The sequence below is a fragment of the Charadrius vociferus genome, unplaced genomic scaffold (assembly GCF_000708025.1).
Source record: "Charadrius vociferus isolate BGI_N301 unplaced genomic scaffold, ASM70802v2 scaffold7, whole genome shotgun sequence".
Classification (NCBI taxonomy): domain Eukaryota; kingdom Metazoa; phylum Chordata; class Aves; order Charadriiformes; family Charadriidae; genus Charadrius; species Charadrius vociferus.
In genome coordinates, this window is record NW_009649308.1 from 3638156 (window position 1) to 3650845 (window position 12690).

Genomic DNA, 12690 nt, shown 5'->3' on the forward strand with positions numbered 1-12690 from the left:
AATATCAGTTGATAGGAGCAAATAGTGTGAGTGGGAGAATTGAATAATTATTTTTCACAGATGCGTTTTGGATCTTCCAAACTATGTATCTCTTCACTGACTATCTTGTCAAAGCTAATTTAATTTTATTTTTTTTAGTTGGTCAGTGTGTAACCATGTATTTAAGTAGCTGTTAACATTACTGTAAATTGCGAGCAGTGCAGCTTGCTTTTGCTCAACTAGACCTTAGTGTCTCTGAAAATAATATGTCTGAATGTCCTTTCTCAGTTAGCCTTGAACCAGAATAAGCGTTCAAATGTCTTGCTAAAGTTTTAAGGCTGTTTAATGATCAGCTACTGGAAGTGTTCTCAGAGCGCTTGCAATTTTGTAGTAGATAAGGTAAATTTCACAGAGAAAATTACTGATATGTAAATATTAACCTTATATTTTCAGGTTTTGCAGTCCATACAATTAATTTATTTTTTTTTCAATCAGGAGGTAAGCACAAAGACTCTATCGCTGTGGTCCTACATAAACAGCCAGTTAGATGAGTTCACAAATCCTTTCTATGTAAACTACGAAAACCATGTCCTGTATCCTGTTGCCAGTCTGAACCATTTGGAACTGTGGGTGAATTACTACGTCAGATGGAACCCAAGGATGCGGCCTCAGGTATGACCTTTCACATGACATTTTTGTTTTAGTGAAGGGCACAGAGATTTAAAAAAAATGTATTTTTTTTTTATAGTGTCAAATGCAGCATTTAATTTCAAAAGTGCTCACCGTTTGCACGTATTTCAGCTGAATGGGAAAAAGGTGATTTTCTTGAAGAAAATGAGGAATGTGTTCAAACTTGGTAAAATGCTGTTTTCATTAAAGTCACCAGTAGAATAGGGAGTTACAGTATCTCTTTATTGGCTTGTATAGGGTAACAGATTAGTAGGCTTCGTTGTCAGAAGATTATTTTTATAACACTTCTAGAATACTTTGTAATACTTTGTAATACTTGTGTTGTCTTAGCCTTCTTGTGGAGTTTAGCGTACCTTTGTTTTTAATCGTGTTTTGCCCTTTACCAACAATGATATAAAATATAGCAGCATTTTCTGAAAGAATCGGACTACGTACAGACTCATTTTGTAGGCTCTCTAAACTTAGCATCACATTGGTGCTTGTTTTCAATTGACCTTTACGGTTTCAAGCTGGCACGTTAAAGATTAAATACTCCCTATATATGCTCCTTGATTCATCCAGTATTTGTTCTTATAAGTAATGCCTGCTATTCAGATAAATCTCTAAATCTCGTCAGACAAATACTCCATATGCTCTCATGCTTAGAAAGTCTGAAGAAAGAACATTCAGTTTGTGTCACAACCATAATATATCTGAGGGTGCTACACCATCTCTCTATTAAGGTAACTTTCCAAGGTACCCCCAAGCAAATTATGATAAATTACCTGTATTAAGTGAGTGCTCGAAAGCTGCTTTCATCTTCTAGCAGTTAGAATGAGACATGAGTTTCAAATTTATTAGACACCCACAAGTCAGAGGCTGTTGTAAAAGACGGTGTTCCAAGGTAAGTTTCAAGGACAGTACACTGGTAGAAGTCCAGGCATCTGAGAAATACCTTTTAAGGTCCTGGAAGTCTGGATTGCTTGCTTTCTCACTGAAGGGTTTCCTCTGAGCTACTCTGTTTCCCTTACTTCTATTTTGGTTGAGGTAGTTCAGTGACTGTTAGGTACCTGTTAGGTGTTTGCGTGTGTTAAAACTTGAAAGATGGTGTATTTTAATCTTTATGGTTTTAAAGTAAAATTGTCAACTGCTTTTTAACAAAATACCGTCTTTCCCCTAGCCTGTTTGCCAAAAGACATTTGTGTTGTTTATGCGCGTTCTAGTATAATCGACCTGCTGCAGTGTCAGTTTATTACTTGTATTTAATTGAGATCTCTAGGCCCTGAAAGCAAGCAGGCTTTGTGAACACACATGAAAGCTAGTCCCCATCCAAAAGAGGTGAGGGTGGGGAAGAGATGACATAATGAGAAAATACCAGAACTGCCGTATACTTAGTGGGAAGCTCTGCTCCCTGCCTCTCTGTTGGAGAGCACTCAGACCTCTAGCACGTGTGAATCATTGATCTTCACTGGTCTTTGAGAACAGGTCCCTCGAATCAGCAGCTTGAAGGTAACAAAATTTGATGATCCTGGTAATTGCTTTAACTTTACTACCACCTTCTTTTCTTGAAGAAGCAATACAACTGTTTCAACTTTTTAGAGCTGCCACATTAGCTTTGTCTTGTGAAGATATATCATGCCTTTCCTCTGGTCTCTGTCCTGAATCTGTGTGATATTTGGGAGAAATATTCAGAAGTGTTTCACATCTCCTTGGATATTTTACAAATTGCTGCAGAAGTTACAGTTTTTTGTTGCAGAATTTTGTTGTCCAGTCTAATTATGAAAGCACAAACTCATGCAAACAAGTAAATAACAGTCCTTGTAATCACAATATACTGAGTTTGCTCTCTTCTGTATTTGCATTGTCTAGTTTCACACCCCGTTAGCCAATTCACTAACATTCAGACTCTTTCAGTAACATCAAAAAAGACAATCACCATTGCGACGCCCAGCAGGTCTTCACTTATCTTTAGTGAAAAGATTTCTTAAACAATCAGTGGATTTATTAAAAGAATGGGCATCTTTGCCTACTGAGAAAAGGTGTTTTTGTTTAATAACTTTTAATGTGGTTCTTTTGTTTTTCAACTAGAATAAGAGAAAGTTAAATATTTAATGTTAATGAAGAGCTTTCTGATGAACAGCAATTCAAGGCAGCCTCACCTACTGTTTTATCAGCTCCAAAAACTTCTTTAGGAAACTAGAAAATGTTTATTGTTTTCTAGGAGCTCAGCAAAAAGGAGAAAAGCCTGATTGCATGAGTTTAAGGGAAGATGAAGAATAGTCCTTTAATATAATCAGAATGGATATTTGATACCCGTTATCAACCATCTTTATATTATGGGAGAGGAACAAAAGGGTAATTTTTGGTTTGAGGCAATGTTTTAGGTTTTCTAATTTCAGCTTTATTAGTGAGTGAGGGTTGAATTTTTAAATGGACTGAGAAGTTAGTCATTGCACTTCATTGACTTTTTTTGGGGAGAATGTGCATACATCACCTTTAATTTTTTTAATTTGAAAATTACTGAATGCTAACTGGATATAAGCATTTATTTTTGCTTTGTTGTACTCAAATTGTTGAGTACAACAATTTGACAATTTTGTTGTCTTCAAATCTCTGTCTCATCAGACCTCTAACAATACAGTAAGGTCTGATCATATTCCTCATGGCACTAGGACGTACAGAGTTCGGTGATTCTTATGTTCTGTAAAGAGAAGATTGCTTATAATGATACATCTTAAGTTCTACCTAAGTTTTTTGGATGGCTGAATTGGTGGGTTTGGTGGTGTTTATTTGCATCAAGAGTCTCAATTTAGGATTTCAGCTCTATTGCAATAGATTCTGTGCAATTTGGTGATACACAGTCTCCTTCCACAGGGTTCAAAGCTCAAGTGTCCGAGAAGTGAACAGTGTGGAGAATTCTAGGTTAAACGTGGACATCTCTTGTAGATTCCCTTTTTGCTAAACTGTGCTACAGCAATGTTATTCTAATTCTTAAGTGAAATTAAATGTTCCTCGGTTTCAGTTTGGAGGTGTTACATCATTATTGGCTTCCTGTCCCAAGAAAATTAGAGAGATTTTAGTCCTATCTTATTTGAGTTCATTGACTGAGAAGCAGTTTTTTTCAGATTTGCCCTTTCCTTGGGTTGAGAAATGTGTATTTGTATGTGGCGTGTGGAAGATAAGCTCTTTCATTCTTTCATACAGAGGTGTGTGCTCTGTGGGTACCTGCTGCTGGACTTACAGACGACCCTACTAGTCTGGAATAGATAAGATTGCATGATGCTTTTGAATTTTTTCAGTTAATGTCGTATATTTCTCTTTCCTTTGCTATGTAGTCATTCAGACCTCTTCTTTACACTGGTTTGAAGAGTTCTGGCTGCCAGATGTCAGTTAGTTATCTGCTTGGACAGCTCTGGAAGATGGGGAGAACATAACAAATTATTTTCCTGAATATGACTTCTGCAGTATTTTTGAAATATATACTCTTTATTTTTGAAATAATGTACTCTTATCATTCATATGTGCAGAGCCATGAGTAAAAGTTCTGGTCTTTCAATTCAAGCTGCGCCTTTCTATGTGAGAGGCAAGGAAAAGAATGTTTTTTAGTCATAAAATTTACATAGTCCATTACGATATGTTTAGTTGGTTTGATGCCTTCTGGGTAATGACATTTTAACCCTTGGAGTACAGGGCTTAAACTGGTTTTATTTTTATTGTGTTTTTTTAAAATTTTTCTTCAAGCTGTGTTCTGGAAATGTAGCCACTGTGCTAGAGATAATATCATAGGAATCCCCATAAGTTTTTCAAATCCATTCTTTTCTTTGTGAGTACGGACTTTCATCCAGAATATAAGGCTGGCACCATCTATAACCTAGAAATTCAATTCAGCTACTGGAATGGGATCATCTGCTAAAGGCAGTCTTCTGGGCTTCCGTGAAAAGCCAGGGAAAGTCTGTTCATAGGTTAACAGCTGGCTTTAAAAAAAAAGAAAGGAAAAGGTAGGAATAAATAACTGCTTGTTCAGTATATACAGAAATGATCTGGAAAGCATATAAATAGGTTACAATGATTGCTGCTTTTTATAGGCTGAATATAGAATTGTAGAAGGATTTGATGTGTTGAAGAGTTGAGTGATTAGATGTCACCTGAACTTCAGTGTCAATAAACACAAAATATTGCATATTTAAAGAACAAATAAGATGCTAAGCGTCACTGGAAAAATTGTTGAGAATAAACTGGAAAACATTTCTGAGATCCTTTATCCTGCACGTAACAGGATAGTTCTTACTGTCTGGCACGTGGAGTGTTCATAGTATTTATATTTTAGTCAAGTTGCCTTGCATTTTCCTCTCTGAGCATGTTGACATTGGTTGTAATATTTTCAAAGCTCATACAGATGATTTAAGACCATTTTGTGGCAGGACAAAGCCATTGTATGGCTCTGGAAGTGCTTGACATCGCTGGTCCACGATCCGTGGTCTTGAGTCCACCCTTCTGCATGGAAGAATGAGGCAGGAGATGTCAGGAGAACGAATCGCCCTGTGGGTTAGGGAGCTGAGTGTTGCCATAGCTAAGGAGATGTCATCCCTGCGTTTACCTCAGAGTTTCTTGTGACACAAGGCAAGTTTCTTACAGTACCTGATAGTTTGTCTGGGTGTCTAAGTCAAGATTTCCAGTCTGATTTACTGCAGGTAACTTTTATCTGCAGATAAAACTCAGCGTTCAATTGATACAGAAGAAAATAAAGGCTAACTGCTTATCCTGTGTGCTGAAAGAATCTGTAGTTAAGAAAAAACCCCACACTGCTGTACTGTAACGAGCACAGCATCAGAGCATGCACATAAAGGGAGAAACTAGTACTCTACAAATAATCTTCATTTTTGGAGTTTCCGACATATTTTGAAGAGCAAGCACTCAAAGCATTGCTCTAATCTATCAGATGTCTAAATGTAGACAGGCTGTAGGTTTTACGAAGCAATGGCATCAGCTTGTAGCGTGTAGAGTTTCCTGAGTCTGGAAATCTATGCAGTTGTTTGCAAAAATCTCTGTTCCAGTTCCACCATCATAGGATTCATAATTTCTGTTTGCTAGTCATTGCTTTTCCAGAAGGCCAGGGGCTTCGACTTGGTTTCCCAGGAGCATACCACTACAATAAGTGTGGAAGTATTGATTATTATTGAAAACCGCTGTTTTCATCATTTGAGATTTCCTTTTTCTCTGAGTATACTGTTAACTAGGTTTTAAAAGCAAGTCTGTCAGAGTTCCAGCTCTTCATGAAGAGGAACAAAAAGCTCAAGTGAAAGATATTGTTGTCTTTCCAATGCACAGAGTAGGTTTTTGAAAAACCGACAGTCTTAAGTCAAGCAATGAATTTAAAATAACCATTTTCCTCTGCAGCCTTTCTTCCCTGTTGCTAAAATAGATAAAGTATACTCGCTGAACAAGACAAAATGCATTCACTGTTGAACGATTTTCATGTGAATGACTGTCCTTGAGCTACTACAGTAATACACAGTAGATATCCATCCAATTAAGACTTGGCGGTACTATAAGTGAGTAGCTATTATAATTTCTTTTATACCTATCCTTGTGTTGACAAATTTTGCTATCCAAAAGCACTCCAGAATCCTGAAGGATTACTTGGGAATGAAAACCTGAAAATCAATACTGAAAGTGAACTGTACTAATTCTGTGAAGAGGAAGGTTTGAATTTTTTAGGAAATGAAGCTGTCTTATGTCTAGATGTTTTTATGTGTTGCAGTATGTATATTGTATAGCATAATTGTAGTTTCTGTGTGGGTATAATTAAAAAACCTCAACTTTATCTTTCCTCAAGTCCTCACCCAGCAGGAATAATTTATTATAGCTGTGAAGTGGCGTGTTCTGAGAGTTACAGTACACCAGGTTCTGCTTTTGATGTACATATGGATAATTCAGCTTAAAAAATGGTTTCATATCAGTGGTATTTTAAGCAGTAAAGAATGATTCTTTAGCAGTGTTCTAAGTATTTTTCAGCTCATTATAGGGAGTAGGTACCTTATCTTTAAAGCATAGGAAAAGTATCTGCTTTTGAATCAAATAGGCAGCAAAGCTACCTAATAGGGAAAATAAAACCCCATCCATTTTAACTGATTAATTTGCAGGAAGGCACAATCAGTTGTTTGTGAGTGAAGAATGCTGCTTGGCTCACTCAGTTTTGCAGCATTTTGCTGTATTTTGCTGGTTGAGGGCAGGCTTTCAGATATTGCACGTATCACTAGCAGCGGGGGAATCCTATCACGGCTTACAGGGGAAAGAGGGAGAGGAAACTCTGTGGAGAGACAGGGCAACTGCCAGTATCACGGGGAAGGAGGGGAAGGGGGCGGAAGCGAGGAGCAGGGAAGAAGTGCAAGAGCAGAAGGTAGATATAGGTGAATAGGTTGTATGAAGAGGGGGATGAGGTCCTAAGTTTAATCGTGGCTTGATGCAGACGAGTTGGGCTGGAAACTTAAAATAATGTTGAAAAGGGCAAAAATGTGAATTGTTATTCTTAGTTTCTGAGTCAGTATTACAGTAGCAATTAAAAAGGAAAAAAAAAAAAACAACCAAAACCAAAAACCCCACTGAAAAGTCTTCTCGAGATGTTGCAGGTAAATTCTTCTCCAGCTTTTACAGGGCCAACTTTTTGGTCAATGCCTGGAGCAGGGTCAGACTTCCCAAGGATTCGGGCCCAGATTTATCCCCACCACTTAGTACTGCTGACAAACTCCTTACTTGGATTATCAAATACTTAGCAAGTACCAATGCTTACCAAGTCCCTGCTTGGATTGTATTGCTAGCTAGAGTAGATGTAAATGCCAATTTTGGTTTTGGATTGATGAACTTCTATTCAGCTTTTAGTAAATTTTATGTAATTAGAGAAATCTAATTTTATTTCTTATACATAGCCAAATGACAGAATTGGCTACCCACCAAAACCCACCAAAATCTGTTAAAACGCGGTACATTCACCTTTATGCTTCTACTTTATTTTTTAATGGAATATTTTGTTAAATAACTGAAATGAAATTTATTGTTTTTCAGCACACTGAGCTAATAGTTTAAATAACATGTGAAAACCAGCCCAAAGACCTAATAAGCAATGGCCCGGCCAATTTTCCAGCCCTACAAAACTGCAGATGCACTGCCGGGTTAGGTTTCAGCTGTGTGGGCTCCTCTTGTGCAGCAGAAGCAGGTCTTTGCTTTCCCCTGGAGTACGGGCAGAGATGACGGGGACCTGGCTGTCGTGGCCGGGTGTTGCCTAGCAGCATTACTGCAGCAACACTCTGGGAAGATGGTGTTACAAAGGAAAGGATGCACACTTTTCTGAAAATCTGGTATCGATACAGTGGAGTAAAGCAGCAAAAAACAACTTGAATGCAGCTGGTGGTGGATCCAGAGTCATCTTTTTGAGCTTCCACTTCTAATTTGAGAGGCAGGAGGAGAGAGTGGAAAGCAGTATAACTGCTGTCAGACTCCCAACAAATTCATCTCAGTCAAATCAATTATACAGTTTCTTAACAAGACTGTAATAAAAGCTTGCCATGGAGACACTACTTGTGCTGTGCAAGTATACACTTCAAGGGTTAAGGTGGTAACAAGATCTTTTAATAAACGATCTTCTCCAAACTTCTTGTTCCTTACAGAATCTGTCACTCTTCCACTTCCTTTTATTCTAAACAGTGGCAAAGGAAAGGAGAACCTCGGTCACAGCAAGCCATTACAGCTGTTATTGTGAAGGCTGTTGGACCCATTCCTTTCTGAAGAAGGCTTTATTTGGGAGAGGAATCACACGCTGAAGTATAATGGCGTGAAATGACAAAAATGGAGATAGTTATCTGTGAGAATTTGCACAGGGTGGTATGAGCGAACACTGGCAGCAACAGGTCTGCCTGGGAGTAAGTCTTCAGGAAATGTGGAATTGAACTAAACTTATATTATTATTATCATTATCATTATCATTATTGGTTTTGTGAAGATGCTTCGTCCTCTTACTCTTCCTCTTCCTTCCAAGACGGAAGGAGGCTTCCAGAAAGCTGCATAATCCCAGTTCTGTTTGGTTCTCTTAATGGTTTCATTAAAGATAAATACACGACTTGAGGTTGAGGCTTTGTTTTGGGCATTTCCCCCCTTTTTCCCTCTAACACATTTGAACTTGTTGCTTTTTTCAAAAAAGGGAAGTTACAGTAGCAGAATTAAAGACGTGGGGGAAAACACAGCTCCTCATCCCAGGCTTCTTTTCAGGTCTTTTTGTAAGAACTTCTGTAATATTTTTTTATATCTCAGCTGCCTATACCACCTTTTTCTTAGCCCATGAGTATATAATTCTAATATGGGCCTTTATCACTAATAAATCAGTTATTGTCAGCTGCTTGAAAATACTCTGAAAGAGCTAAAGATTTCCCTAGACTGAATTTGACATGTTATTTCATGAAATTAAAGAATGTATTGGAAGTTTAATGTGTGAAATCTATTTTTTGGAATTGTATTGTTTTACATCAGTGTGCATGTGCATGATGCTGCGTTAAATGGCAAGTAACGAGAATCTTTTCCTGGGAAAGACTTGACATTAGAAAACCATTCGTGTTTACACTGACATATGAAATGGCATGATGATATTTATGTAGAACTATCTTGCGGTGTTTACATCTAAGGTGCACTTATTAAATGATGGCTAACATTTTAAAGGTGACCCTTTTTTTCCCCCGTTGTAAGACCCTACTCTGCCTTGCTTACAGCTTTGCTGGACTCTAATGATTGAGTCACCAAATTATGTGTGTGTGACTGAATTGTTTGTAAAACTCCATCCAAGAAGGCTCAGTTGCTTATGAGAATGTGACTAAGAAAAATGTTTTCCCATATGAAAATATTGGTACTGTAGACTTCTTTTGTTGGGACAAGGGGCTGTTTTTCTGTAAATATTCCATCTCTAGGGCAAACATGAGATTTTAGTAAGAGAGATTATGTTTCAGAAATGTGCCTGCTCATATTTGGGAGGAAATTCATCCAATTTGGAGGTCTGAGGCTGGAACAATCTCAGTGAATTCTCAAGGACCGAGAATAAATGAGAGTAAGAGGACTGACAGATGGATTTGATACAGAGTCTATAAGAGAGTTGTGACGAACCGGGAATAGGAACTAGGAGTGAATAATGCTGCAAGTGTTGGAGGTCTTTTCTTTCTGTTCAATCCATGGAATACAATCTGTGAAAGTAGGCTGGAGGGGGCACAGCTGCAGACAAAGAAAAACTGTCCCGTGGGTGAGGGAGCAGGATGCTGCTCTGGAGAAACTAAGTTTCTCCCTGCCTTTGCCACAGGATTCCTCTGTTGTAAGGGAGGTACCTGGAGCAGGGTGGTCACCATGTGTGTGCTCCTTATTTACTGGGTGTCCTGCTTGATACCCAGAAGGCTGAATTGCAGAATTCCTAAGTTCTCTGTTAAAGCAATTTGAGATCCAAGGTATGCAAAATTAGGAAGTGCTTTCTTCAGATCCTTGTCTGTAAAAGTGGAGTGTTAGTACTCCCATACCTCATTAGGGTGCTGCAGAAATAAATTTGTTTCTTCACATGAGATGAAAGTACAGAAAAGGAAATTTAAGCATTTTAAGTTCAGAAGAATAAATAAAGGATGGAGTCAGACACTGCAGAGAAAACTAAATATTGAATAACTGCTCACAGCATCAAACTGTGCACTGAATAAATGAAGAATACAAGGAGGAAGGTAGTATTTTAATGTTTATTTAACCAATGATTTTATACAGATGTACAGGAAAGCAGAATTGAGTTTAGAGAAGTAATCTTCATTCTGACACCTCCCAATTTCTTGAGGGTGTAATTTTGCAACCTTAATGTTGAAGAGTTTTTTGTGTGACTTGAATATAAACAGACTTTTAAAATGTCATTATTGTTATTTAGCTAATTTATTTAAAGACAGTCCTGTTCTTTGAGATGGACGCGTGGGGAGAACAGCACTTGTGTCAAAGTTTGGGCGTGTGTCTTGTTGAATTAGGTTCTGGGGGAATGCAGAAGAAGGATTGGGATGTGCAGCCACGCTTTTCCTTCTGGAAGCACTTTACTCAGTATGCCAAGTTCTGCAGCAGCTTTTGCGTAGTGTATCCTGAAAGGATCTGTAGTGGGTTCCGCAAAAGCCAGTTGTATGGAACCGCTTTTTATGAGTGTTTGAGCATTGTGCAGTGGAACACACCGGCTAATGCCTGTGCAAAAGGTGTCTAAGAGAAATTGGCCTGTTAGGCTGAATAATGATGAAGCTGTGCAGAAATCAGGTGTACAAATCTCCTGTGACCCAGGGCTTGCGTGACTAATGGTACCAACGGTAAATCACTCTGTTACAGACCTAAGTCTTTCAGGAAAACGTCTTCATAAAGAAGAAATCTGAAGTGGGAGTGTATGAGGAAGGGATCTTTTACTTGGGGAAAGAAAAAAAAATAGAAAGGGAGTGCTGAGTGCTAATTCTGGAAAGTCGCGGTCTTCAGTGAAATTTGAATTTTCTATAGTGTGTATTACAGCATCTTGCACAAACTTCATCACCAGACTCAGTTTGCCATGTTTTTAGGGGTGTACATTTTCTGTAGACCACCTCAGAAAAATATGATTGGCTTTCTGCTTTTTGTTTGATTAGTGAAGGAGGCTGTTGTCTGTAGACTTGTGGCCTCACTTGCTAAAAAGTTTGTATGGTGGGTACAGGAGAAGATTGCAAGAAGAGAAGGAATTCGTTGCACAGCGAAGGCAGGACTCCGGCGCCATTGGGAGCTTGATGGTGTGCAGCAATTGTTCTGCTGAAGGCTCAAAAAGCTATGCTTTTAAAATTGCTGTAGATGGCATGCTGGATGAATTGATGACTCCCAGGGAGCAGCACTTTGTGAATACAAGTTTCTGTTCATGGGCTAAGTCACAAACAAGAAAAAAACATATCGCCAAAAAGACGTTGCCCTAAACCGGACTGTTTGGTGCTATTTTATTCTTCTAAGTTAGAAATGAAATGTTATTTTCCTGTTTCACAAACATGAGTGTTAGATTTTGGAAATGTCAAAATCAAATGCATGGATTTTTGATGAACTTTGTTTCAAAAGCCTGAATCCACAAAAACATAAATTGTGACTGAGTTGTGTGTTGATGGCAAGAAGAGAAACCCTTTCTGGTTTTTTATATCTTCTTCACATAGCACCCTGTGAGAATTTCATGCTCAGGTGTGCATCCTAGCCCTGTCATCACTTTTAAGCAGTAGGAAGCGATCGTGGGTGAATGCAGATCCCTGGAGCCTGGCATTCCAGAATCCCAGGGTATAAATTACTTACAAAGTCTAGCAATCCAAAGGTTTCCCATTGCTGCATTTCCCTATGATTGTCTCGCAAGCCCAATTAAATTATTTTCCCATCTTGCTCTTTCCAAAAGCTGTAAACAATTAGAGTTTATACAGGATAAACCAAATTAAAAGCAATTTAGAGTCAAACTTTTTTGGCATTTCTGTAGCGTTTGGAAGGAGGGGAGGTCTCTTTGTGCTTGTCTGAGATAACAGATCCCGCTGCAAAAACCAGTGTGACTTGCATCTTCCGTTGGCCATTGTATAGATGAATGTTCCGGATAAGTGTGAGAAGTCTGATGCAGAGAGGTACATCTCTGGTGTTTTTCAGGCACTGTCAGAAGTAGAGGCAGAAACCTGATCCACTTCTATGAAAGGTTTATCAGAGTGTGACTTTGGGAGGTCCACTACAAGCACAGTTCACTTGGCTGCTGCGCTTTCCTCCCTGACAAGCTGGAAGGGGTCAGACTCTTGGAAAGATGCCTGGTTAGAAGAGTAACAAGATGCTCTGTATGGAGCCAGCTCTGTGAACTCTACTCTCTTTACAAAATAATTTGTGTCCCAACAGGCAGGGGAACTAGTTCCCGAGAAAGGCATTTTAAGTTCAGCTGAAAGCAGTATTGATAAAGGATAGGGGTACATTTATTGGAATATGTTTGGTAGCACATCAAGCCCATTTGCAAACAGTCTTTTGAATAGCATTCCT

The 12690-nt window shown here is 38.6% G+C and overlaps 1 protein-coding gene across 2 annotated transcripts in view; it reads left to right on the forward strand.

Moving 5' to 3' along the window:
• MTMR1 (myotubularin related protein 1) overlaps window positions 1-12690 on the forward strand; it is a 35134-nt gene that overhangs the window by 21623 nt on the left and 821 nt on the right. For both annotated transcript variants that reach the window (XM_009889263.1, XM_009889262.1), the window contains one exon: window positions 475-651. In XM_009889263.1, coding sequence (XP_009887565.1) covers window positions 475-651 — 177 coding nt within the window. The remainder of the gene's footprint in view (window positions 1-474; window positions 652-12690) is intronic.